Here is a 26,186-nt window from a genome sequence, read left to right as displayed (position 1 = left end):
AACAATTGACCTAGCGCAGCCAAATCAAGACGCTGACACCCCTAAATCTCCGGAGAATGTAAAGATATCGATTCGACAGACCTGGCAAGTGGCAGCGCGTCCAATGCTCGAGTTTCCTGATCGCCCGGAATGGTACTGCAACGCGCGCGAGTGCCATTTCGTCTTCGCACTCTTTTCGCAAGCAGCCAAATGTTCACGCTGCGATGGATACTTTTGCTCCGAGCACGTCGACAGCAAGACCAAACACTGTTTCGAGTGTCGGCGAGACCTTGTATGTTCTCCCCGTTCACTTTCCGCGGGCACATCAGCCAAGCAGTCATTTTAGATCAATACAAGCGGCTAGTCTTATGTTCGACAGCATACTAGAGCGGGGTATTTTTTTTATTCGTACACTTCGAGCGATTGCTCGTCTACCTCCAAGTCGCTACTGCTGCTACTGCTAACACTGCTGGACCTTGAGCGAGTTGCCTGGCGAGACCTCTCCACCGCAGCGAGCACGTTGGCGCGGACGCCAGGCTCACCGTCCGATCCTACCTCGGCTCCGTCACTATTACTATTGCTGTTGGTATCGTCCTCCGGAATCGTGCGGAACGAATTGAACTTGGCAGGATTATGTCTGGCAAGCCCCGGTACCGCCACGCCCTCATCTTCACAGCCGCACATCGAGTCGCGACGTGTCCTCCTGCTGGGCTGTTGATCCGCCTCCTCTTGCTCATACTGCCTCACGAGTTCATCACGCTCTTCCCGCATGCGATCAGCATCCATACCTTCCTCGAACCGCGCTTGCTTGAGACGCTGTAGCTCCTGCTCGTAATGCGCGACATTCGATCTCAGGTTCGACATACACTCGTCGATATCCGGGAACATGATGTACATGAGGTCCCAGAGCGGCGAGACGATCTTTTGAGCAAAGAAGAGCTGGCCCTCGACCATCTTTAGAGGATCATCGATGTTCCTGTACGATATCGGAATGTTCTCCGCCTGCTCCATTAGCGCCTGATACGCAAATTCCTTCGATATCATGTTACTCCATTTCAAGGCAACCGGTTTCGGGAACACTTGGCCGGACAGATCGCTCGCGTGCACCAGCGTCTTCACGAGGAACAACCGGTCCTCCACAGTGCCGTTGTAAGCCCACCCTCCCTTCGTTGATCGCCCGCTGAACGAACGGCCAGGTGCGCATTTGGCACCTGTAAAACTGTTGGGCGCGGATCCACTAGTGCTGCCACGAGGAGTTCCGGCTACTGAGCCTTCAGGTTGCATTACAGCGTCGCGTAACACTGTCAGAATTTCTGGACCCTGTTTCGCCTGATCCTTGGCAGCCGTGAGCTCAAACATTGGCTTTACCCCACTGCTGACTGCGATAATGGCAGTGACGCTAGAATTATCGCGCTTGGCAGAAGAAATCGCAGTCGTATCAACGTGGTGACTCGATGGGCGAAGAACCTTCTCCAGGGACTCCAAGAACTTGAAATGGTTCGCCATATCCGTACCCAGAATCGCATTAATCACCATTTTTCGCACATGGCGATAATCGACGGGGGTCAGATTTTGCAGGATGTTCGCATTTTTCTCCTTGGAAATCAAGCGAAATGTCGTGTAGGCATGGTGATGTTCCAGTACGGACTCGTCGCTGTAAAGCATTGCCAATTGCGAACCGGACTTGACCTCGAAGTCATTCGTGTGGCCAGGGTGGTCAACATCGTGCCCTAACGACGCAATCAGGCACGCAGCAACGTCAAGTGGTTGAAGCATTTGACCAGCGTCCGTCGTGCTCAGCAGGAGATAAGCAGCATGAACGACCGAGAAAGCGTGCAGGAAGTTGTGGAACGGGTTTGGGTGATAGTGCTCCTTCATCGCCACGATAAAGTTTTGCAGACGGTGTTTTGTCGTTTGCAACACCTCGTCGACCTTGAAGTCCAGGTACATTTCTTCCAATAGCTTCGGGAGTGCCGCCGGGTCCGTTGTAAAAACGTTAAAATCCCAAGAGGGGAACCGAGATCCTGGTGGTGCACTGAAGAGTAATCCAGACGAAATGCTTTCATCGCTCCCCACAAACTCGTAGCCCAATCGACCAGAATGGTGGTTCTTATTCCCTGCAGCTTTCCCGAGCCGCTGCTCGACGACATTGTCCAATGGGTGCACATGTTCATTCACATCATCATTGAGTACTGGAGCACCTGAAGAAGGTTGTTCATCCTTTTGCTTGGCCGCAGCGGCGCATTCGGGGCAGTCTGCCACATGACGATCACTCGGGACGAACGAATTGCGAAGGCAAGCTTCAGGGTGGGAGCTAACTGCAGATGCATAACTCGTGTAGCATTCTAGCAGATTTACTTGACTTCGAGCACGTTTCGCCAACACCTGCTCCGCTCTCGTGTCCGCCAACAGCTTGATATACTCAATTTCGTTGCTTCGCCGACGTAGAATGACCGCAACCTCGCATGCAAAAGCTTCAAGAGCACACTCGTCGTCGAACGTAAAGCCCGGGCAGCATCCGGGAGTTATCCCGCTTGGAACCTCCTCCTCCACTTTGTTGATAATCTCCAGCACAGCAATGGGTCGATTGCTAGTAGCAGACACCCCTTCGTTATTCTGAGAAGCTTCCTGAATGCCCACAGGCACGTAAAGTACGCAGCGCGTGTGGATGCCGCGACGCTGATCCGTCATCCAGTTGTAGCGCCGATCTGTTTTCGGGTTGCGGACATTGAGGGTTTGCTGCGTCGTGGCTGCAAGACCCAGCATACTCGCTCGAAGAGGAACACGAAGCGTCTCATCATAGTAACTAGACGAAAGGGACCATAGCTCGTCGGTCTCCCAGTCAATCATGAAAAGCGACACACGCTCGGCCTTGGTGATATGGCAAGCGCCGTCGATCACACCGTCCACGAGATTCAACACGGTGTCTTCCGTATCCGATGAGCTAATAATGTGCAGTAGGGCCTTCTGCGTGCGCTCCGACAGCAAGACGTCGTGAAACTCGATGCACTTCCGCATGCACGAACTCAAAATCGGTCCAAGCCACGTCAACAACTTCACGTGGAGTTCATCCATCACCCGCTGCGTAGGGTGAGCAGTCGTAGCCTCAATGATCGCATACACCGAATCGTGCTCCATCAGCGGCACGCAAAACAGCTTTTGCCCCGGGACGTCCTGCGCCAAGTCCACTTCCGGGTCGTATCCTTCTTCAGAGCTAAAGTTCACCAAGAAACGGGCTACTCTCGACCTCAGCGCCTCTCCTACTAGTCCTCGAGACGGTGCCAACCCGGACTGTGTCGGTACGCCTCGCGTGATGCGGGACATGCTCTGTGAGTTCTGGTCCACCAAGAAGACGGCGGCCGCTGCGGCGCCGAGGTCGTCCTGTAGAAAATCCAGCAGCAGTCGGATCATGAGCACCACGTCATTGAGATCCAAGATGCGCTGCACTAGCTCCCAGAAGGCCCGGTGCTTCTGCTCCGTCAAGTAGCGCTCGTCGTAGTCCGACTGGTCGTCAGTGTGGGCGGGGCTCGACGAGCCGCCGGCGCACGACATGAGCCAGGACAGCACGCCGTTCACGAGCGACAGCGCCGAGGCGCTCGCCCCGGAAGAGCTCCTGTCTTTGGCAGAACTGTAGTGGATGCCCGTGGTATCCAGCGCCGGGCTCTCGGCGCTCTCTCGCCGTCTGCGGCGGCCAGGCGTCCGCTGCACGGGCTCGTCGCCGTCGTCGCTGCCCTGCGAGGAGGACACCGTCGTGTCCGACAGCGAGTGCGCCTTCTCCTTCGGCCTCTTGACGGGCGAAGGTGTCGCCTGCTTCTGTTGCTGTTGTTGCTGGGGCGCGTGGGCGTCCCTGACGCCGCCGCTGCTCAAGACGTTCCCCATGTCTGTACTAGATCTGTATCTGTGTCTCTCTCCTCCTTGCGCGGGTTCGTTTCCTATCGGTTTCTGGTCCCCGAGCCTCGCTCGCTCCACTTCAATTGCCCGGTGGCGTGTCGCGCGTCTCAGTGGAAAAGTGGAATGAGGCGGCTCCCCTCTCGCCCATGGACGGCCGCCACGCCTCGCCCCGCTCGACCTCTTCCCGGCGCTCTCGCCGCTCGCCCACTCGCACGCTCGTCGCCGTGCGATATGCCAGCGCAGGTGCGGACTTGAAAGTGGGGGCCTCCAGCGAGTGGCGAGTGCCGCCCAGGCGGGCAAAAACTGACCTCCGTCTGCGACGTACCAAGCGACTCCGCAGCATGCTTCTTCTCTATGTGTCCCTCACCCGCTCGCTTAGTTACGATTTGAGGCGGCGCACTCTCTCCGAGTTTTTTGTTTAGCAGTTTTTTTGATAGCGTAAACTCGCTGGCAATGAAAAGCCTGACGAAGTGCGGGTAAAGGTGCCGCGACTCGTGTCTATCTTGTTGGGCGCCGCCAAATAGCCTCGCTCACGGCCCGTAAACCGGCCTGCAACAAACCCCATCTTCAGGCACATCCGCGATGGGATTAAAAGACACGATTAACCTGTAAAAGAATCAGGGTTCTGTCTGTCCCAGCGCTTTGGCAGCTGTGCTGGACTGCAGTCTTAGCTTGTGTGACGAGGATAGTGCATTTAACATCGTTATTCTCGCACAGGAGAAAACATCCCTTTCCTGGCCGTTTGTAAAATACCTCGATCAGCATAATATATTTTCTTCCACTCGTTTTCGATCTTCAATTTGGCTGCGAGTTTGACAGATCGATTCATCGTATCCACTATCGTACGTTTCCTGCGACGACGCCGGGTATTGCTTGCTGCAGAACTTTGAATGTCTGAAGTGAGCCGCATCAAGCCACCGCACCGCCTATCCGGAAAAAAATGTTACCATCGCGTTCGAGAGCAACCACATGAAACCCGCGTACATCTTAGAAGGCCCCTATTGTTCACCAGTGGTAAGTTTTAAAAAGTAAAACGTGGCAAGTTCACAAACCCGCAGGTCTGCCCCGCGTGAGGCGCCTCGCCCCGTCCGCGCGCCGAGCTGCCCCGCGCCAAGTTGGCTCGAAATAGAACACGGAGGATATGTCTCAACCAGCAGTTCTTTCGCGACCGCGGCTTCAACGTCCCCGACGGCGCTTAATGCAGGGCTGCAGCGACAAATGCCAACGAGTGCGCAGCAGCGAACCCTTAGGCACAGTGCAGCGCTGCGCCCTCGCTTCGCTCGCCTGACAAGTTTCCGTACTCAGAGCGGTATGCCACCGCAATCGTCCTAGGCGAAACGCAATTCGTATCCCTCTCTTTAATGGTTACGGATGCAACACTACATTTAGAATCCTGTAGGGTCGGACCTGAGAATACGGACCCCAACAGCTTGAGACGGTTCGTCGATCACGGCTACCGACCGGCACCGCATTTCCATGGCGCATGGTGTTGGATGGACCATGCATGCAAAGGCATGCACGAATGTCCTCGACAACTCCCCGATGCCGTGGCGGAAGGAAAATCGCCATCTACCTGCAATCAGGCGCGCCAAGGACGTGCGTCCTTCACTGCAAACGATTTGCCGCCGGGCGGGGTTAACTAACTTTTGCGGCGGTCTCCACATGCACCAACGCGTGGCCTTTTTGCCAGGGCTCGTCAACAGGAACCTGTGTACACACGCGACAGTAACTATTATTTGCTTCAAGTAACGAGTCGAGTCACGAGCGACGCCCCGCGTTTTACAGCTACCGTCGACGGAGACGAGCCGCGGCCGGGCAAGCACTGCGACGAGCTCTGCGAAGAAGTCGGCACTGGGTGATGGCGGCACCTCGAAAACGCTGGGACGAAGCTTTCTGTAGCGGTTGGAGAAGTCCTGCAGACGTCACCGCTCGCTTAAATCCGGAGCCACGTCAGCAAAAAGACGGCGGTCGTGGCCGGCGACGGGAGGAACTCCACAAGCCCGTCCTTCCAGCGGCACGACTCGTCGTAGAGGAACTGCATGCTCTTCAGCAGCGACGGGTGCAGCGTGTGCGGCTCGTTCTCGTAGAGCCACATGACGCCGGCCCAGACCACGGTGGCCAGCAGCGGGTACACGTGCTTGAAGCGGTGCTGCGCGAAGGGCTGGTACCCTCTGGCGGCCAGCACGCGCACCAGGCTGATGAGCGCACGCGACAGCAGGTACATGATGATCTGGTAGTTGACGCTCGAGTAGCGGCCCCACACCAGGTAGCCGCCAATACCGCCGGCCACCGCCGCGTGCCAGTGCGCGCCGGGCTTCCCCACGGTCGAAGTCACGCGCTGCCCGAGCGCGTGCTGCTGGTGCGCTCGCAGCACCGCCAGCACCGACTTGTACACGCCCACGAACAGCGCCAGGTTCTTGCTGTGTTCGAACGTGAGGCGCACGATGCCACGGAGCTTCTGGCGCACAGACCCCTTCTGGAACAGGAAGATCATGACCATCGCTGTCCACACGCAAGACACACACACAGAAGCCCCGTCAGCTCAGCACTGCGAGCCTCGAGGCAGCAGCGCACAGAACGAGTCACGTACCGTGCGGCGCGCGCACCTTGGTGCCGTAGAAGGACCCATTGCGGACGCCGCGCAGAATCGCCAGCAGCGCGTCCTGCATGGCCGATGGCTTCTTCCTGTTGTGAGACTTTCGAACCGGCGAACACTGCCTCGCCATCTGGTCGGCTTCTGATTGGTCGGAAGATGTACTAAGTCAATAGGTTTCGTGTTGAAGTTGAGCTGGTTTAACGTGCGGCTGTATGCGTGAGCTGGTCGTAGGCCTGCGTGATCAGCGCGTAGACGCCAGCCAGCTCCTGCTGCCACGTCGAGGGCAGCGCCGCCGCCAGTGCGTGCCATTTGTCCGGGTGCCACTCCAGTGAGCGCTGGTGGTAGGCGCGACGAATGGCGGCGCGACTTGACTCGCCCTCCTTCAGGCCCAGCAGAGCCCAAGCACTCATGTCCGCGCGCGGGACGTCCGAGTTTCTGATGAGGACAATCATGCAAAAACGTTAGTGAGGGGAGGGAGAGAGGGAGAGAAGTTGAAGGCGAACTACGCACGTGAAGAGGTCGTAGAGCGGGCGCGGGAGGATGTAGAGCAAGTCGTTGAGAGACGAGAAGCCACTGAACGTGAGGCCGCCGATGTTGTCGATCCAGTACCGCTCGCATGAAATGGCGTTCAAATGGACAGCTCGCGGCAGCAGCAATGTTTGCAGTTCACGGTGCTGGTAGTCGCGTGCGGGGGACTGGATATTGCACTGGAAGCGTGTGAACAACTCGTCGCATCGAGTTTGCAAGGCTTCGGCCGCGAGGTCGGGATGCACGACTACGCGCACGACTTCTTCGGTGACACCTTCACCTGCTCGAAATGTGAGGGTGAATTCTCCTGCACCAGTAAAAAGTAGATTTGAGAACACCGCTGAACCATTCGTGATCGTGGCGTACGTGGATCCTTGTACGGTTGGTTGCCCGCGATGAAGATAGTTGTTCTCCTGGTCATGACCCCCCGTAAATTTGCCGCTCACGTACACGACGGTATTGCTATGGCTTTGATGAAGGTGGGTTTCAGCCAAGAGATCGCCGTATTGATCAAGCACATTTACCACTAGCTGCAAAGAACACATTGGGCGGAGCTCCGGACAATTGTACGACGCCTGCGCGAGTCCCAATGCTGAAGGTTGTGCCACCGCAAGTCGGCACTTGACCATAATTTGGATGCTGTCTAGAGCACGGAGCATAAAGCGAGAGTGCCGGATATGGTGCGCCAAACAGCGCCCAGGTATCGTTGATGTAGCATTAGCACACACTTGAGCCACCTTGTCCCAGGGAACACGCAAAAACGTCGGTACTTCCTGCGCACACCTTGCAGGTGCAGTACTCTTCGCGGATTGACACAGCGTCACCAAGTTAGCTTCATCCATTCCAAACGGGGCCTCGATGGCACAGGCCACGGGCGCAGATGTGGTTGCACCGCGACACAAAGCTACCTTCACGGATGGCTGGTTGGCGATGCGAGTGATCACTGATGCAGCGCATAATGCTGGAGCGGTGCTTTCAGCCTGCTTGCAAAGCGATATCTTCAATTCGTCGTCATATGCAAGCGGTGACGCTGAGTAGCAGTGAGCAGGCTCCGAGTTGTTTGCGGCGTGGCAAAGTTGAGCTGCTACATTGCCTGACGGTGCGGGAGCAGCTTGAAACAATTTGGTCACACAATCGGCGGGGCCCAAATGCTCTGCTTCACGACATGCGGCTACCGCATCATAAGTATCGAGGCGCTGTGCATTGACAAATTTCCGAAGTGATTTCATGCATAGTTGTGGAGCATCAGAAGTCGCGCGTTGGCAGAGCTTCACCCGGAGTTTGACTGAAAGCGTTTGATCGTGTTGTGTGTCTGCTAAACATTTGCTTGGTGCATCTGATGTGGCTCGTTCGCAAATGTACACAGCAGCTGCAGATGCCGACATGCCCAGGTCGTTCAAGCCAGATACCAAACTTGCTCGTTGGAGAAAGAGTCGGGCTTGAGAAGCACAGCTTGTCGGGTAGAGCGAGACAACAGCGTCATCACCACAATCATTTGCAGTAGGCATGGACGAGGCCGCACAAAGACGTATAGCCTGGTCTGCAGTGAACGCACGAACTGGTAGACGTCGCACACATTCAATCACGGTACTGGCATTGGTAGCGCTGCGGCACAAGCTGGCTACGAGCAAATTAAATTCCTTTGGTGGAGAACTAGAAGATAGCAACGATCGAGATGTAATCTTTATCTCCATAGCACATACAACTGGGGTGATTGTTGCGTGTGCAGCGGGATCCTTGCATAAAGATATTTGAGTAGCTTGATCCATCCACCGGAGTTTTTGCTGCGCCTCCAAAAAGCAGGTATGCGGTTGAATTCCTCGAATATGGGAAGTCTCAGCGCAAACTTGGGTAATCGTACTAGGAGCGACGTGTTTTCTGCCAAGCTTGGACGTACACTGAACAACGGCAGATAAATTTTCGCCGTCCCCAATGGACTGGCAGAGTCGCAGAGTGCTGATTTCAGTCCCTGCACCGACCCGCATATGCGGCGAAACTTGCTTTACGCATTGCTTCAGAGCTTCCACTTTACCACAAAAACCTCTGCATAGCACAGTAGCAACCTCGAGCGCGTCGCTAGCATCTCGTTTGGTGAGCGTCCTGCTCATCTCGAGCCAGAGGAGCAAGCATCTAGCCGGCCGAGTGTCTTGAGCACGACGGCAGGTTCGAACCACCGGGAGTGCGGCAGCTTCAGACTCCACATCCCATTCATCGCTGAGTGTAGTGGACGCTGACGCTACTAGCATTCGCTGCCTCACTTGCGCTGGAACTGCAAGCCAACAAGTTGCTGGGCCAGTATGCTGCGTTCCAGAGCAGAGCTGGACAATCGAGGCGGCACGTAGCAGCTCGATTCGCGACGCAAATTTTGCAGACTGCAACGCTCGCCCTCCCAACGCCATCTTTGCACATTGCCCTGGCGCAGTTGGATCTTGGCCACTGTAGCTACTTGCAGGGCATAGCTGCAACTGTTGACGGTGTGTAAAAGATCGTGGTATGCTCCGAATGCACTTTGTCACCAGGTTGTTGTTGTTTGAGGATGCTGCAGCAAGATAATAACACAGCAGAATAAGTAACACCGGCACAGCATGAAGTCGCCGCACCTTCCGAACAAAGGGCATCCTCTGCTGCGATGACCTTTTGAGCTGCGTCTCTTCGCATGAGACGAAATTTCGAGCTGCAAATAATGCCACTTCATTAACACTTGTCGGTCCTCGGCAGTCATCATCACAACACAAGAACTGAAATGCTTCTATGGACGGACAGCAATACAGGCAAAAACTACTACATGGAACCATCCACTCGTTTGTCAGGATTCCACTGATAATTCTTGTGCTGCCAACCGCTTGACGCTGCCGTTCCACGCCTCATTGGTTTTCAGTAAGCGCCGAGGACAAGTCGCTAAAATACGGGTGGAGCATAGCATCAGCCGCGGTGATACGCTTTGCCGGGTCGTACTGCAGCATTTGCTCGAGCAAGTCCACACCATCAGCGTCAAGCGTCGGTACGAGATGTGCCAGGTTGTCCGGCGTCGGATACACAGGGAAGTCCCGCTGGAGATACAAACGAATGGTTAAATGTAAAGTACGACAGCAAGATGTAGGGAGCAAGACATATCCTCACCCTGTAGTCCGGAAGATCCACGATAGCTGGGTAGATCTCAACCGTAGGTGTCCCAAGCAAGCGGAAGATGCGGTCGAGTTGGTCAGCCTCCGACGTGCCAGCGAACAGCGGCCCGCCGTTGGCCATCTCCGCGAAGATGCAGCCCACACTCCAAATATCAACAGGCGTCGAGTATTTCCTAGCAAAACATCGTACGCGTCAAGAACGAAATGAGTGCACACAACTCAATACTCCATCGCACGTTGCAAACTGTGCGTCCCGAGCAAATATCGAAACGTACCGTGATCCCATGAGGACATCAGGCGCGCGGTACCAAAGCGTCACGACCTCATGCGTGTAGCTTCTCACAGGGATGCCGAAAGCACGGGCCAGGCCGAAGTCGCCAAGCTTGAGTTCTCCCTCGCGGTTGATGAGCAGGTTCTGCGGCTTCAGATCACTATTTGTCCACACAACAACAACAACGCATTGGTCAGCATCCCCCTTTTTCCATTGCTCTGCAAGCTCCATCCACCTCGAAGAGAGAGCTATGGCAATGCAACAATGGACAGGAGACGCACCGGTGCAGCACGCGGTGCTGGTGGCAGTAGGCGATGCCGCGCAGGAGCTGGTACAGGAAGGACTTGAGTATGGGCTTCTCCAGGCCCTTCTCGCAGACGTCCAGGTACTTCTTGAGGTCCTGGTCCAGGTACTCGAACACGAGCGTGAGCTTCCGCTCCGTGTGCACGATGTTGTACAGGCGCACGATGTTGCAGTGCTGCAGCTCCTTGAGCAGCGAGATCTCGCGGATGGCCGTGCTGGGGATGCCCTCGTCCTCGGCCTCCAGGCGGATCTTCTTGAGCGCGATCACCTCGCCCGTCACGCGGTCCTTGGCCTTGTACACCACGCCGTACGTGCCTTCGCCGATCTTCTCCAGCTTCTGGTACCGCTCCATGGGCTCGGGCGCGCGTGTGGGTGGGTGGGCCGAGCGGCGTTGGTCTCCGAATCTGACAGGCTCCGCAGGCTGCTATAATCACCCGTTTTCCTTCTGTGGGTGGGAGCTCAAATCGAAAAAGTCCATCGGTTTAAATCATCCTTGGACTATGCAACCCAAGCATTATAGGGATGAAAATAGAAACACCCATGATGGGAAATCGCAGCATGGGTGAAATGAAAGCCGGTCAATTTTTTTCCTGAGATCGGACGTTTCTAGCTAATCCTGAAGCGCTTCAGACGTGAAGTTGAACTCCACTGGCTTAGCCAACGGCTCGCGCGCCGAAGTGATGGAGAAGATGAGGCGCGGGACCGTGGCCAAGGGCGACGTCGAGTCCTTCGGGTCGGCGTAGAGACCCTTGAGGTACGTCTTGTACGCCGGCATGAAGCGGTCCACGAAGTCGCGCACCTCGTCGGGGGTCATGGCTGGCTTCTTGGCTTCCCGCAGGAGCTGTTCTGGCTGCTCGCGCCACCTGCTCAGCAGACAGGAGGTCGGTTAGAGGTGCTACCGGTGCCGACAGGCTTGCGCTGATAGGGTAGCAAAAGATGCTGCACAACGTACTGGTAGACCCAGTCCAAGTTGTCGATTTTAATCACAACTAGACCGTCGAGCTCTTCGTAGAACTCGTCGAATGCACGCAGTTCCTTGTTCACAGCCTTCATGTGCTCACTGCAGCACAAATGACGGATTAATGCTCCAGTTCTTTAACTGCATCAGAATTCCAACATCGCTGGGTGTACCTGAGCTCGGAACTGGTATCGTCGAGCGCTTGGAAGCCCATGCACCAGCCTTCAATCAGCAACACGTCCAGCGGACCTGGAGAATCGATAAAGGCGACTTTAGATCTGTACGGGTACCACTAAAGCTTCACATGTTCCTTTCGTCCCGCACCTTGCTTGCGGTCCCACTCGGAAAGAGGCGCTCGATCGCCGCGGCCATTGTGCTGCGACTTGTCGTAGCGTGGCAGAGCGATCTCGGCGGTGGAAGTCTTGCACTCGCGAACCAAGTCCATCAGGAATGGCACGTCCATCGTGCCCGGGTTTCCTCGGTACTGCAACACGCCCCAGTAAGTAAGTGCCACCTCTCGCACTAAGCTTACGAGCAATTATACCATCCACGCACCTGGAGCAGCGGGTTGCCAGGGTTGGCCTTGGCGAGCGCCACCTGCTGCTCGTACTTCCAGTAGACGTCGTCCAGCGACATGACGGCGCACTTCTTGCCCATGAGCGCCAGCGCCTCCTGCATGTAAACGGAGGCCGTGGTCTTGCCGCCACCTTGAGGGCAGCTCAGGCCGATGCAAACGCAGCGCTTGGCGTCGCCCTGCTTCTGCTGCGCGGCCTCCACGACCTCCGTCGTCCAGCGGAACATGGGCAGGTAGTAGTCGTCCACGCGGCGGCGCAGCGCGCGCTCGTCCACGGCCAGCGAGCGCTTGGCGGCGTCTCGGCGGATCAACGCCTCAATGTGCTGGCGCAGCTGATGCGTACGGGCTGCCATGCTAGTCACGCGGGGGGATCGAGCTTGTCTTGGTTGATTGACGAGTGAGCGAGCTGCAACGCGGAGGAAAACGATCCGAATCATAAAAACGAGGATCGGTCATTGTAGACAGGGTGTCATACTTATTTATTCCACTATCGAATTTGTTGGAATGGGAATTAAGTATCCTATCTATCACGGATTACCTCGGTTTAACTACCAGATCATTGTGATAGTCGACCAACTAAGGACCTTTGTGCAAGCTGAGACGTGAACCGCGCGTCGTTGCCTTTGATGCGAGAGTAAACTGCACGAATGATGCAGTGGCCCTGGTCATTTGCTCGGTGTGTACAGGTATTTTGTCGCGCTGGTCTGCCGCGACCGTTCACCTACGCTTAGATATCTTGGCGCCAACTTAGCGAGAAAGGAATGCAGGAGACGGAAGCCAAGCAGTCGTCGCGAGCTGGCGAAAGGAAGATGAACGCACAAGCCGTGGAGGGATCGTCGGGTCAGCCGTCTCGTGATGCGGCAAGTGCCGGCAAGGCTACCACGGGGAGTTTACTCCAGACGATGGTGCGCGTGTTCGACCCTCTAATTGTGTACGATGCCTACACGTTTCGTTGGCTGGGCTTCGACCCGCACGAGCACGACAACACGCGAGAACAGGCTTTCACCAAAGTCACCAACGTAGGTTTGATATCAGCTCTGGTGTTCACCGTTTGGGCGTCTTGGCTTCAGGTTGTCGCGGCGACGTCTTTCGACAACTATGGTTCATCGTGGTCGGGAGACGTGAAGGGCATCGCCAGCGTCTTCTTGTGCACAGGCATGTTCTTCTTACTCTTCTCCGTGATCAACAGTGTACTTGTTCTCCTCGCGGTGAACGAAACCGAGGATGACTACCAAGCGGCCCGGTTACTGCAGAGACTCGAGTTGTGGTTCACCCTCCCTTCCATTTACTTCTACCTCGGCGTTGGCTGCGGCTCGTTTGGCTTCATGATCTGGTTCCCTGCCGCATTTCCGCTCAAGTACGCGCTCTTTAACGTTGCAGCGGGCATCGCAATCATCGCGCTGAACGCGCCCTATTATCAGTTCCTGATCCTGTGCGTTTATGACACCCGCGTGGAAGCCAACCTCAAAATCCCTTCGCCTCCAGCGTGGCTCATGCGTTTACAAAAGCTAAGGCGAAAGACGAGAAGGGATGAGGTGACACCGCCCAAGCCAACCCGAGACAGCTGCGCCATCCCCGCCGCTGCAGACGGTGATGACATCTTGCCTCATGAGGCTGTGGTGAAAGTGCTCGAAACTTCGCTTGGCAGCATTGGGCAGAGCGCTCTCCTTCAAGTTTTCATCGATAACGGCTGGGATGATATCGACGCACTTGCCGAACTGCGAGAGCATCACGTAGCACAGATAGCGACACTCAAGCCTGGACATATTGCTCGCTTCCTTCGCCACCTACATCGCCAGCTACCCACAGGTTCGTAGCTTAATAAAGTATCGGCATGAGCCTGAACGTGTCGAATTGGCTATCCGTTGGCACTTGCCAGATCTCGCTCTGCCAGTCTTTAGAGCCGTGTTCTGCCTACTATTTCTCAGGGGGGGAATAAACCCACCGGTCGTCCCATTCCCATTTCAAAACAGAAAACTACGACTCGTACGAAGTTGTATTGGCGAATGCAGCAGCATGTGTGCCTTCTCGATGAACTCGGACGAGCTCCATGTCTCCAATATTATCCTCTATGCAATACAAACTCTCCAAGCCACCTCACAGTAAGTACTGCTTCTCAACGCCTTCGGGGTCTTCCAAAAACGCTTAATTACACAAGCTCCGTAGCTTGCTACTCCTTGGTCGCAGTCATTGTTGGAATTCCCTTTCACAGGCAACGTAAGCGGCAGCGTCAGAATAAGGTTGAGGAAGGCAAAAAATGGTCATGTTGAAGTGAGGCAAATTTTTTGTGATTTGGTCTTTTGGTCTGTTGCTTTTCCCATCCCTAGAGTCGGGCCATAACGAAAGAAGCGTCCACGCCCGGAGGAGATTCACGAGCCGCTTGCTGCTCATTCTTGTACATCCCAAGCCAGCCCGATGCACTCGGCTCCAGCTCCTCCCTCTCCTACCGCCCTGCATGACGAGTGGGCGCTCGTGAACGACGACGCAGAGTACGTAGCGTAGCGTGAGATGCCTCTTCGATGGTCGACATTCTGAGACTAAGAAGTTGCCTCCTTGTTGTTCTGCTACGTCGAACACGAAGAATCGTCGAGTCGGTGACGGCCACACGCGAGGCGGTAAGACGGCACTGCTCCTAAGGCCACCGCTGTGCTTTTCTTCTGACTCACGTGCTCTTGTCTTCTGTTGATGCAGAAGTCGGAGGGGTCGGAGCACGAAGAGGAGGCGGTGGAAGCAGTGGAGCTCGAGGTGCCCGAGGGCTACCTGCCCATTCGACTGCGCCAAGGAGAGGAGATCCGACCGGCGTGGTTCAAGGCCACGCAGCAAGTCGACGATTTTGTCAACAAAGTAGGCGCAACCACCGTACTCTTGTTGATGTAGAGATCGTTCGACTAACCCTCAGCCTCGTTGTTGCCTGGTTGATGCAGTTCTTCGCTGAGGAACTCGCCAATGGCAAGAAGATCCGATTGATCTACATGGGCATGTTGCTGCTCCCGGCGCGCTCCATGGGGGAGTACGGCATTGAGGAGAGCGGTGTGATCCACAGCGTCATTACCGATGCGCGTAAGTGACGACGGAGTAGTTTTCATTCAGGTTGCACCATATGGAGATTGATGGCTTCGTGGGCGTTGTGTAATGGTTGCATGCAGCCCCAGCTCCCCATCCGCAAGCAGCTCTCCAGACGAACCTCAAGGCGTTGAACCCGCAGAACTCGCTGCTGATTCTCACGGGCATCTTCCTCTACGGACTGTGGACGCTGTTCTACTACTTCCCACACTTCTTTTCATGGAAGTCCATTGTTTTGTTGTCACTCTTCAGTGTGATGCACGTCTCGGCAACGGTCTCACGCATCTCGTCCTGAATGCGTTCCGCCATCAGTGATGCCCCCCCCAGAAGCAGCTCGCCTCGAAGGCTTCTTCATGGTTATCGTTTTCGCTTGAATCATCTTCAATCGATGTCGTGGCAGCTCGTATTTATTTCTTAAGCGCCGCGAATTTTGATTGTTTTTTTCGATAATAAAACTTCATTTCATTTATCTCGAACAGATCTGGTTTTGGGATGCTGGCAGTGTTACCTGCGCTAGTGATGTCTCCTGTAACCACTCACACATCATGACGCACAACAACATCCTTGCAGCTTAATCACTTGCGCCTACTCAAGAAAAACGATGCGCCCGCAAGTGCAGCTACAGCAGCGGCGTACACGACCATACCGATCGCTGTATCGCTGTTTTGCCCCAACGCACGGCGCACCGCGAGTCGATAGTGAGGGATCTTAAGTCGGATGTATTTGTTTCCCCATGTGCGAGCTCGGTTAACGGCATCCTTCAAGTCTGAATCCTCGGACAGTAACACCTACGATTTAAGCAAATGAACCGTCAGATTAAACAAAACTTGGGATGAGTCAAGACGACGCAAAACACAACGTACATGGTCGCCTTCGTCGTCGACGTAAAGGATTCGGCGGATAGTGTTGTCACCCAGTCGGTTCTGGACATCCACAAGCAGTTGCTTCACCGACTCAGCAGAACTTGTGAAACGATGGTTGTTGCCGTAGCAATCGGCAAGCTTGTACACAAACACGTCAGGTGCATGCTCGTTTAATGGGTTTTCATCCAGCAGCGCGGGGTCACCAGTAACACTTGTTCCAGTTGACGACTGGAAATCGCTCCACGTTCGGCGCCCCACTAGCGACGCAATGTCCACATCATCCGCATCCGGATCGTCAACACCAACGTTGGATCCGTCGTCGTCAACTTCTTCGTGCTCTGTGGCATCGTTGGCACTTTTCAAACTATTGCGAAATTGATCCCACAGTGGTTGTACTCCATCACTTTTCACGCTCTGAAACGTGCCCATTTGTTGGACGACGCCGTGGGTAACTTGTAGCACGTCTACAATACCCACCAGGTTTTTATCGCTGTCAAACACGGGTACATGCAGGAATTTTCCGTTGTGCATCGAGTGAAGCGTCTCCAAAATTGTCGTTCCCAGCGTGGCTGTCTGAGGCTCGGGCGTCATCACGCCAGAAAGCAAGCATTGGTTAGGCTCCAGCGATAGTGCCACCACTCGCCGCATCAAATCCTTTGAAGTAAAAATGCCAACAGTGCGATCTGCTTCATCGCACACCATCACGGCACTAGTCTTCTGTATCAACATCATGCGTGCTGCATCCATAGCTGTAGACATCAGACTGAGAACTGGCACCTCGGAGCCTTCCATGATAATCGCCGATAGAGTCGGCAGAAAAAGCTACAGACGAATATTCAACACGATGTCAGTGCGACGCACACTGCACAAACGCGTTTTCAGGACCCTTACCTTTTGGCGTAAGGACTCGAATAAGTTAGCTTCTGTGGACCCCGACAGGCTCTCTTGCAGCTACAGTCAACCCAACACACAACCCACCCCGTGTCGTCAGTCATTGCAAAACTCCTCATTCTACTCTATACATCTCTTCAATACCTTCTTCACGGTCTCTTCCAGCCGGTCGGAGGACTTTCGGTACGCGTGCTCCAGCTTCGCGATGGCTTCATACAGGCACTTGGCAATGTCCAGAATGCCCACCACTACAGATCACAAACCACAAAAACCCACACACTGTCAAGCCTCACGCACATCACCCCTCCACTCTCCTCTCCCTCCCCCCTCACCTTTGTCATTGTCCGTCACTGGCAAGTGGCGGAACTGTCCCGAAATCATCTTCTTCAGCGCGTCGATGGCGCTGGCATTGGCCGACACGCACGACGGGTCGGGCGTCATGACCTCGTACGCCAGCGTCCGCGTGGGGTCTCTGCCCACCGCCACCACCTTCACGGCGACGTCTCGGTCCGTGAGGATGCCTGTGAGCAGCCCGCTCCTGTCCACGAGCAGCGCGGCGTCCGTCTTCCGCTCCACCATGGCACGCACGCATTGCGCCACCGTCGCGTGGTCGCCCTGCAGCAGCGCGCGCGACGGCCGCATGCGCTTCACGGAGCGGCTGTGGCCGTGGTTGCTGCGGCTCGAGCGGTGGCGCGCTCGCTCCTGCGCGTCTAGGGGCGAGGCGCTCGTCTCATGCTGCTCGAGCCTGCTCTGCGACGCGGGCTTCGCGTCTTCCGCGGACGCCGGGGCCTGCTGCTGCTGACGCGCCTTGGCCTTGCGCCCCGCCCTCTTGGTGGAGAACACGAGCTGCTGCTGGCGAGGCTTGCGCGCCTCCTTCTCGCGCTGCTGCTGCATTATCGGCGCTGCCCCAGTTGTGACCTGAGAATCCGCGACCAAAACCCAAAAAAATGGGGTTGGGGGTTCAATTGAGTTTGGCGGGGGTTTCTGCGGCAATTTGATCGTCCGGCAACCAGCACCAGGTGCTTGCAGCAAGTGCTTGCAGCAAAGGCCAAGGAACAGTTTCGGAACGATTCAAGAGACAGACTTCTTGCCCAAGCAAGCTCCACGCAGCTAAAGCGTAAGCGACGTTGGGCTCAAAACTCTTCAAGCTCTTGTATTGCAATGCAGCGCTTTCTCCGAGAACAAACCTTTATCGCGCCGTCGAGTATGAATCAGGCACCCTCCAACACCATCGACGCGTTGAATTCGACGTGCGACGTACTGGTTTGCGCCGACGTGCCGCGTGGAACTTGCGGGCACTTCAACTTGACCATGCCCACAAGTACTGTGAAAACTGAATTAATGCCCCCTCCCTCTAATAAGAGTGAGACAGATGCGAGAAGAAAACGAAGGAATCAGACAAAGTAGGAAATTAGACAAGCAGACGAGCAAGCAGCATGGTGGCGGCAACGGACGAGGGCGTGTTCCTCGTGGACGACGCCATCTTCTCGGCCAGCGAGGCGCACCAGATGACGCAGGAGGAGCAGCTTTCGGTGGTCCAGCCGCGCCCGATTGACGAGGTCCTCTACATCGCGTCTGTCGTGGCGCGGCGCCAGCTCCCGGTGGACGTGCTCAACAACATCCTCGAGTTCGCGGGCGTGCTGCTGGCCTTCCAGGCCGAGACGTCGGATCTCCGGCGCGGCCGCGGTGACATGAACGAGGACTACCTGCAGCTGCAGCTGCCGACCGCCGAGGAGCTGCAGATTCCGGCCGGCGTGGACGTGAGCAAGTGCTCGTTGGTGGTGGCGGACTGCGTGTCGAAAGACCAGGGCTGGGCCACAGACGGACGCGAGTACAACGGCACGTACCGCGAGTCGAGCTCCTGGAGCGAGGTGGCGGTGACGTCCGTGGCTGCGGAGGGCGAGATCAGGGAGACGGCTCGCGTGCCGTTCTGCCCCAATCTCCGCGCGGGCAGGAACTTCCGCCACCACCGCAAGTACTTCAGCGGCTCCTCGGGGCTGCTGCAGCATGTCAAGCTGGGCGACTGCGTGTCGATCGTGCTGCGGTCGCAGTACCCTGGGTGGACGAACTCGGCCAAGTACGGCAGGCTCGCGGTCTGCTTCGCGGTGGAGCTCAAGGACGATTTCTCATTCGCCGACGTGCCGTTCCCGGTGAGTGCGGCCACAGAGGAGGAGAGCGCTTCTATCCCGTGCTCGCTCCAGTAGATGAGAGGCGACCGACCCCGCGACGGCGTGCATGAGTTTTGACGCGTTACCCATTATTAGGTAGTTCGAGGAGTGTAGCAATTGAATTCTAGAAAAATTACCAGCCATTGTCTTGACTCCGACACTGCATCCGGTGAAATGCCTGTGTCCGTGTTCCACCGAGCGACCCGATTTGGTCCCCGTTCTTGTTGAGCAGTATCACCGGAGAAGATCCGGGGCTGCAGCTGGGTTACTACACCCATGGTGACGTGTGCTATCACTGCAGGTGACGCCGCCGTCTCCGCCACGCGGATTCGGCGCGGCCAGGTGCACACTCTGCCGCGACCGCATATTGTAGTGGGTAGTTGTCCACCCAACCACCTTTCGGCCGGCAAGCCCAACGCAACAGCACGAGGCAGACGCAAGGTAGGACTAGCTCGCCAAGGCGAAATGTGCTCGATGCAGCTATTAGGTCTTGTTGGTCCTGCTTCAGTGCAAACCCGCGTTCCGGTGCTGGGCGCGAAATTCAAAGTGCAGGAATCTCCGCTTGAAGTGGCCCGTTATCAGGCTGAAGCGACGCGCCCCGGTCTCAGCCAATCAGCCAGCGGCAAACTAGCGTGTCTATCTCTGCGAGACGGTCTCCGCTGCAACACGTTGGTCCTCCGCTGGCGGTGATTGGCCGCGCGCGCCGCTGACGAGGCTCGCAGGATTCGGCTCTGCAGCAACGCCTGTTGCCTTTTGCCACTGCTGTTCACGGGCTGCACTCCCGGTTTTGCTCCTCCGCAGGAACATGCAGCTTCGACTCGGGCTGCGCATGCGACCAGGCACCACTCTGCTGTTGCTGCTGGGATCGCTGACACTAGCAGCGGTGCACGCGCAAACATTGCGCAGCGAGCCGGCTTCGGTGCCGTCGCCAGCGGATGAAGCTGTGGTTCCAGGAGTCGACGAGGTCGACGGCCTTTCGCAACGCGAGGCGTTCGGCATGGCGCTTGCGGCGCTGGTCATCTTCGTCGCCGCCGGGGGAGGCACTGGCGGAGGAGGCGTGCTGGATCCGATTTACATCCTCGTGTGCGGGCTCAGCGCCAAGGTTCGACCGGTCTTGTGTGCATTGCCCTGTGTGCTGTCAACTGACTTGTAACTGGTTGAATCTTGCAGACCGCGATCCCTCTTTCAAGCATAACGATCCTCGGCGGGGGTTAGTCAACGATGTGTCTTTACTCCTTGCTGCTTTAGTGATCCTGCTCACCTGCACACAACATTATGGTTTTGCCTCATTCAGCCATCGGCAACTTCTTCTTGAACATCCGTCGCACTAGGGAGAACTCCACCAAACCGCTCATCGACTGGGATGTCATCCTCGTGATGCAGCCACTCCTTCTGTGTACGTCGCGATCAGCCACCGGCTACTTTTTTTATCAACGTGATGATCACCGTGTTCTCACCCGTGGACGTGTTCGTGTGTTTTGTAGTGGGAGCAACCTGTGGCACTGTCTTGAACACGATCATGCCGACATGGCTCCTGTCTGTGCTGTTGGTGCTGGTTCTCAGCGTCACGGGCACTCGAACTCTGCAAAAAGCCATCAGCGCCCGTCAAAAAGAGCGGTGGCAGTGTGGTGTGTCGCCAGAGTCGTCGTCACTTCTTAGCGTTGATCCGTCCAAGACCCCTACCGGGGAGCCACAGCTTCGTGCCGATGTACCGTGGAGGAAACTCGCTACACTATTAGGTCTTTTTGTCGTTATCGCTGGAATGAGGATCGTCCGTGGAGGGCAAAACTTCGACAGCCCGCTGGGCATCGATGCATCCTCAGCCCTGTACCCCGTGCTCGTGGCACTGCCTTATCTGGTCCTCGTCGGTGTCAGCTACTTCTCGCTTACGAACCTGGGGGTCACCTACCAGAAGCAGCAGAACCCTCAATACGAGCCTGAAGCGCACGAAATTAAGGTAAGCTTAAGCGCAGCGATGCCACCAGGACCCGCTTTCTCACCAATATTCTCACTTTGTTGCTCATGTGGGGGAATCCAGTGGACGGCGTCCTCGATCGGGTTCTTCCCCGCTTTCTCGTTCGCGGCTGGAGCAGTCTCCGGCATGTTTGGAATCGGCGGAGGCATCATCAACGCGCCGCTACTGCTAGAGGTGGGGATCGACCCCTCGGCCGCTTCGGCCATGACTGCTGCGACCGTGCTCTTCTCCAGCGGAAGTAAGTATCCCGCCACTTGCCAAAACACTGCTAGTCCCTGCTTGAAGTCTCACTCGTGCTGCGATGTTGCCAGTGTCGTCGTTCAACTACCTGGTGATGGGGAAGATGGATCTGCAGCTCGCGCAGCTCATGCTGCCCATGGGGTTCATCACGACGTACATTGGCCACCTATGTCTGCTCAAGGTCGTGCGCCGCTTCCAGTGCCCAAGCCTGATCATCTTCTCCATGGCCGTGATCGTTCTCATCAGTGCCGTCGCAATGAGCGTCGAGAGTGTCCGAGCGCTCTTCGCCTGATCAGTATTTACATATTTTACAACTTCAATGCCAAATTCACTTTAGTACTTTGATAATACATGTATAGAAAATGGATTTCGTCGTGCAAAGTGCACGCAGTCTATTTTAGAAAATATTTTGAGACTTCAAATCTAGTGAACAGTCGCACAACAACATCATGTAGGCCCTGGACGCTCGAGTTGATGAAGTACTCGGCAACACCACCGCAGCGTCCACCAAATACATGTATTGTCGTGCATTGATACAGCTTGTGGGGTGGTTATATGCCAACACAGATCGTGGTCACCGTGAAGTCCTGTTTACAAGGCAATTTCTCGCACTGGAGTCCGTCAATGATGACAGCATATCTCAATGGTTCACACGTGAACCTTTGGAGAGCCCCATGGACCTGCAGGTGCTAACAACTAAGGATGGCATGCGCTATTTAACCTCGATGGAGCAGCGCGGTATAGGAGGGAAGTCCACGTTCGGTAATGTTCGTTCGGCTTTGGTGTATCTGTACGCTACGACTGAGCACTCACGTCCTCATGATTTTGACCGCCAAATGAAAAGATTTTTCAAGGGACTTCATCACACTGTTGCCCGCACTGCACAGCGAAACAACGAGCGACATACTGAGGGTAAGGAGCCGTTCTCATGTTCGATGTACAAAGAGATTGCCAAAGCTATGCTGCGCTCAAGCAAGAAGAAATATGTTTTTGGTCACTCCTTTTTACTTATTTGTTGGAATTTAATGTGCCGCGCTAAGAATGCAGCAACCATTCGACATGCACATGTTTCGTGGCAAGAAGATGCCGTTACCATAAAATTTGCACACATGAAGAACGACCAAGACGGTAGTCGTCCTCGGGATCCTCGCCATATTTACGCCAATCCGACGATGCCAGAGATTTGTCCGATTTTGGGCTTGGGGATTTATTTTGCTGTTCTGGGCTTCGCCAGCGATGGAAAATTATTCAAGGGTGGAAATCAATACAGTCGATTTCTCAAGTTACTGAAACGCGTGCTAAGTGAAGACGTATTGCAAAATGTGTTATCAAAGTTAGGGATGACAGTGAAGGATTTTGGCACTTATTCGGCGAGGAAAGGAGCTTCTACATACGCTAGCAGTTGCTCAACATCAGGTCCGTTCGCTGCGTCAATATGCCTTCGCGCTGGGTGGACTCTTCCTGGGGTCCAGGACACGTATGTGAGATTTGAGGCTGCTGGTGATATGATTGTTGGGCGCTATGTGTCTGGTCTGCCCTTTGATTCACCAAACTTTGCTACATTACCCCCATTTTTTAGCCCAGTAACCAGCTCTGAAGAAGATCGATTGGAGCTAAAAAAGCGTTTAAAGTTTGCCATGGATACCGTCTATTCTGGAGCACCACCAAGCTTGCGAATGGTGTGTCAGTTCGGTCTTGCTTCAATTCTGTATCACTTTGTGTTCTTACGCGAACACTTGCCACATAATCACCTGCTGTTCACTACCTCTTTATTTACACCATGCGATCGATCGCATTTTGAGTGGCTTCGCCAACGAGTTGTTTGTCGTAATTTTCAAGTCGATGATCCCATCACTCCAGGTGGAATTCCTCCACATGTGGGAATAATGGTCAACTTGGCACAGTACAAAGCGGAAATTGATTCGTTAAAACAAGGTCTGACTAATTCCTTCGAGAATACTCTTAAACGGCACGTCCATGGTTCAATAATGACGATCGAGGCGTTGGAATCAGCTTTTGCTGCGGTTCTTGCTCGTTCACAACTTAGTTGTACCCATTTAGCTGGCGAACAACCGGATAGAAGGACTGTTGATGTCGTTTCCACGACGGAATCACCTCTCGAGCTACAGCAATGGGGTGGTGGCTTTCACCGAGTTGCAGAAGATTTTGTACTTCCTAACGGGACCCTCCGGCTAATATGGCAGCATTGGTGTGTTGGATCACCTGCACTACGGATGCTGTCAAAGCATGACATGGCTACCCGAGTTGGAAAGGTTCGGCTGGCTGAGCTCCAGCGACTGATGCATGTTATAGAAGGCTTACTATCAAACACCGAGCTGCGCCGAGCTAAAAGCTCTACCGACTGTGCTGGCCTTCTGTATGAGCAGATCAAATCTCGTCCTCCGTTTTCGTCTGTGTCTAGTAGGGGCAGAGAACGAAGATTAGATCACTTGTCGTGGAAAACACTAGCTAGAGAGATGAGCACCCAAAACTTACGCTGAAAAATGTATATTTTCTTTCTTTTTTCGAGCTAATCACGCATCGAGTCCCATCGTGCAAATTGCACGATGAATTCTAGTGAATGATTGCATTCTCGTGAAACCACTAGCTTTTTGTATGCCTGAAATAACTGCATTCGGTGAAATCTTCGTGCACAGTGCACGAAGAAATGCATAGAAACCACAAGTTTTACACGACGTTTTCCTGACAAGTACCGATTTCAAAATGTGAATTTCGCTCCTTCAAAGCTAAGTTGGGACTCACTTTTGTTAGATTCGCTTCAAGGAAGAGAACGGGAACGTGATGGGCCGTCGAGGAGATCTCGCGCGCGCCTTGGCCGCGCTGACGCTCGCAGCGGCGTTGGCTGCTGCGCAGCCACCTGGAGGGGAGGACAGCCCCGTGAAGTTCGGCCCCGTGCCGACGCTCCCGCCGCAGGGCGAGCCCTACGAGCCGCGGGAGGTGCTGCGCTCAATGGAGCGGCCCCACCAGCTGCTCGGACTCGTGCTGGCCGCTCTGGTGGTGCTCATCACGTCGGGGGCCAAGACCGGCGGTGGCGCCGTGTTGGACGCCGTCTTCATTTTGGTGCTGAAGCTCGGGCCGGACGTACGTATTGATATACTAGACTTCATCGGTGCGGTGTCAAAGTGTTTTCTCACCTTTTCTCGCCATCATAGGAGGCTATCCCGCTAGCCAGCATCACCATTTTCGGCGGAGGTAAGCCCATCTTAGATGGGTGCAATAAGCGCTAGAGTTCTGACGTTGTGCTGTCTGTAGCTATTTGCGACTTCCTGTTGAACCTCTGGAAGAAGCCGATCAACTCCAACTTCTCGCTGATTAACTGGGACTTCATACTGATGATGCAGCCCATGCTACTCAGTACGTGGCTATGATCTGAGTAGCCTATTCTGTCTTGATGCAATTGGCTAAGTGGATGCGGTTGTTCTTCTCAGTGGGAGCTGGCTTTGGGGCATCGTTGATCTCGTGGTTCTCCACTTGGCTGCTAATCATTGCGCTAGTCGTGTATCTGGGATACATCGGCAAGAAAGCATTCAAGAAGGCTCGAGCCGTTGGACACGAAGAGGGTTGGCGGTGGTGCAACAGTGGGGAAACGATGTCGTTGCTTGGCGCACCATCCACAAGCTTTCAGGTGTGTATCTGCACTGATAACTGATGCTTGTATCGATTCATGTGCTGATGCCTAAGTTCGTGCGCTTAATGAAACGCTAGGATGATGACGGCGGATTCCAGTATAAGGCTAACCTCCCATGGCGCAAGTTGGGCATCAACTTTGGCCTATTCGTTGCCACAGTGCTGCTCACGTCGCTCCAAGGAGGAAAATACTTCTCCAGTCCACTCGGAATCCCGCCGACCTCGTTCTTCTTCTTGCTGGTCTCCATGCTGCCCTTCATCTTCCTGTCGGTTGTCTCGCACTACCAGATGAAAGACGTCGTGGCCACATACCAGCGGCAGCAAAACCCGCGATTCATCCTCGCTCCGAATGAAGTCCAGGTAAGGCAATGCGGGCAACGCTGTCGCCTTGAACTCAAGTGCAAACGGCAGCTAACCATTACTCTGTTTTCACAGTGGTCGCCCGAGTCCATCAGAAAATTGCCTCTCCATCTGCTAGGTATTGGCGCAGTTGCAGGAGCGTTTGGCGTCGGCGGTGAAGGTGCGACGTCGCGCTTGCTGCGCGGAGTCAACTTCTCCCCGGCGGCGGTGTCCGCCATGTCCGCCACAGCTGTGTTCTTAGTGAGCGGCAGTAAGTTGCTGTCTCACTTGCCACTGTATTGCTGCCGAGCTCGTCACGGACTAACAACCTGTCGTTTGTGCTGTATTGTGTGTGTGTGCTGCAGTGGCCTCCTTCAACTTCTTCCTGTGGGGCAAGCTGGACCTGAACCTGGCCAAGCTCATGATGCCTTTGGGTTTCGTGATGACGCTGCTAGGGCGTCTGTGCCTGATCAAAATCGTGCGCAAGGCCAAGTCCCGCACCCTGCTGCTTTTCGCCATTGCGGCGGCGATGTTCATCAGCATTGTGCCGCTGAGCTTCGCGGTGCTGCGTGCTGTGTTCGGGATCTAGGGTAAGAAATAAGCTGTCCGAAAAAAATACGAACCACGGTTTTAGGCCCCGATTTACGCAAATCCCGTTGGTTTAGGAGGTCACGAAGAAGGGAGGGTTTCAATACCATACTGAGCCACTGGTACTGGAGGGGGAGCGCCAAGATCCGAGCGGACGGCGACGGCGCGTGACGGCAGCAGGGACTC

The 26,186-nt window shown here is 55.2% G+C and overlaps 11 protein-coding genes across 12 annotated transcripts; 5 read left to right on the top strand and 6 right to left on the bottom strand.

Moving 5' to 3' along the window:
- Positions 1-381: 381 nt before the first annotated feature.
- Positions 382-3,858, bottom strand: IUM83_00968 (3'5'-cyclic nucleotide phosphodiesterase; the record flags this gene model as incomplete). 2 transcript variants are annotated; one of them, XM_067924790.1, is made up of 2 exons in its annotated part: positions 2,667-2,718; positions 2,801-3,858. In XM_067924790.1, 2 exons carry the CDS (start codon positions 3,856-3,858, stop codon positions 2,667-2,669), a joined length of 1,110 nt encoding a protein of 369 aa, XP_067789002.1. The 2 variants fall into 2 exon arrangements, with proteins under 2 accessions (XP_067789003.1, XP_067789002.1); XM_067924791.1 differs by having other exon boundaries at positions 382-3,858.
- Positions 3,859-5,803: 1,945 nt separating this feature from the next.
- IUM83_00967 (Serine/threonine-protein kinase AtPK2/AtPK19) lies at positions 5,804-6,539 on the bottom strand (the record flags this gene model as incomplete). The annotated part of the gene is made up of 2 exons (XM_067924789.1): positions 5,804-6,372; positions 6,461-6,539. The coding sequence occupies 2 exons, from the start codon at positions 6,537-6,539 to the stop codon at positions 5,804-5,806; spliced, it is 648 nt and encodes a 215-aa protein (XP_067789378.1).
- A 124-nt stretch (positions 6,540-6,663) lies between these two features.
- Positions 6,664-7,415, bottom strand: IUM83_00966 (PXMP4, PMP24; the record flags this gene model as incomplete). The annotated part of the gene is made up of 3 exons (XM_067924788.1): positions 6,664-6,901; positions 6,977-7,301; positions 7,361-7,415. 3 exons carry the CDS (start codon positions 7,413-7,415, stop codon positions 6,664-6,666), a joined length of 618 nt encoding a protein of 205 aa, XP_067788998.1.
- A 2,443-nt stretch (positions 7,416-9,858) lies between these two features.
- On the bottom strand, positions 9,859-11,045 carry IUM83_00965 (CMGC/CDK protein kinase; the record flags this gene model as incomplete). Its single annotated transcript, XM_067924787.1, has 4 exons — positions 9,859-10,044; positions 10,115-10,292; positions 10,395-10,550; positions 10,672-11,045. The coding sequence occupies 4 exons, from the start codon at positions 11,043-11,045 to the stop codon at positions 9,859-9,861; spliced, it is 894 nt and encodes a 297-aa protein (XP_067789485.1).
- Positions 11,046-11,303: 258 nt separating this feature from the next.
- IUM83_00964 (Cell division protein Kinase) lies at positions 11,304-12,578 on the bottom strand (the record flags this gene model as incomplete). The annotated part of the gene is made up of 5 exons (XM_067924786.1): positions 11,304-11,556; positions 11,646-11,753; positions 11,825-11,900; positions 11,976-12,135; positions 12,207-12,578. 5 exons carry the CDS (start codon positions 12,576-12,578, stop codon positions 11,304-11,306), a joined length of 969 nt encoding a protein of 322 aa, XP_067788830.1.
- A 408-nt stretch (positions 12,579-12,986) lies between these two features.
- Positions 12,987-14,042, top strand: IUM83_00963 (uncharacterized protein; the record flags this gene model as incomplete). Its single annotated transcript, XM_067924785.1, has 1 exon — positions 12,987-14,042. One exon carries the CDS (start codon positions 12,987-12,989, stop codon positions 14,040-14,042), a length of 1,056 nt encoding a protein of 351 aa, XP_067788829.1.
- Positions 14,043-14,640: 598 nt separating this feature from the next.
- On the top strand, positions 14,641-15,583 carry IUM83_00962 (Ubiquitin domain; the record flags this gene model as incomplete). Its single annotated transcript, XM_067924784.1, has 5 exons — positions 14,641-14,714; positions 14,807-14,840; positions 14,917-15,069; positions 15,150-15,285; positions 15,372-15,583. The coding sequence occupies 5 exons, from the start codon at positions 14,641-14,643 to the stop codon at positions 15,581-15,583; spliced, it is 609 nt and encodes a 202-aa protein (XP_067788464.1).
- Positions 15,584-15,863: 280 nt separating this feature from the next.
- On the bottom strand, positions 15,864-17,936 carry IUM83_00961 (myosin-like protein; the record flags this gene model as incomplete). Its single annotated transcript, XM_067924783.1, has 5 exons — positions 15,864-16,076; positions 16,152-16,973; positions 17,043-17,102; positions 17,187-17,290; positions 17,375-17,936. 5 exons carry the CDS (start codon positions 17,934-17,936, stop codon positions 15,864-15,866), a joined length of 1,761 nt encoding a protein of 586 aa, XP_067788828.1.
- A 542-nt stretch (positions 17,937-18,478) lies between these two features.
- IUM83_00960 (uncharacterized protein) lies at positions 18,479-19,246 on the top strand (the record flags this gene model as incomplete). The annotated part of the gene is made up of 1 exon (XM_067924782.1): positions 18,479-19,246. The coding sequence occupies one exon, from the start codon at positions 18,479-18,481 to the stop codon at positions 19,244-19,246; it is 768 nt and encodes a 255-aa protein (XP_067788463.1).
- Positions 19,247-20,015: 769 nt separating this feature from the next.
- Positions 20,016-21,717, top strand: IUM83_00959 (Transmembrane protein TauE like; the record flags this gene model as incomplete). The annotated part of the gene is made up of 6 exons (XM_067924781.1): positions 20,016-20,312; positions 20,381-20,420; positions 20,505-20,606; positions 20,695-21,167; positions 21,249-21,423; positions 21,497-21,717. 6 exons carry the CDS (start codon positions 20,016-20,018, stop codon positions 21,715-21,717), a joined length of 1,308 nt encoding a protein of 435 aa, XP_067788471.1.
- A 2,510-nt stretch (positions 21,718-24,227) lies between these two features.
- Positions 24,228-26,171, top strand: IUM83_00958 (Transmembrane protein TauE like; the record flags this gene model as incomplete). Its single annotated transcript, XM_067924780.1, has 9 exons — positions 24,228-24,527; positions 24,599-24,638; positions 24,699-24,800; positions 24,875-25,071; positions 25,152-25,433; positions 25,509-25,683; positions 25,778-25,890; positions 25,953-26,002; positions 26,078-26,171. 9 exons carry the CDS (start codon positions 24,228-24,230, stop codon positions 26,169-26,171), a joined length of 1,353 nt encoding a protein of 450 aa, XP_067788980.1.
- Between the last annotated feature and the right edge of the window lie 15 nt (positions 26,172-26,186).

The sequence above is a fragment of the Phytophthora cinnamomi genome (assembly GCF_018691715.1).
Source record: "Phytophthora cinnamomi strain GKB4 chromosome Unknown Contig53, whole genome shotgun sequence".
NCBI lineage: Eukaryota > Oomycota > Peronosporomycetes > Peronosporales > Peronosporaceae > Phytophthora > Phytophthora cinnamomi.
This window is presented reverse-complemented; position numbering and strand designations above follow the sequence as displayed.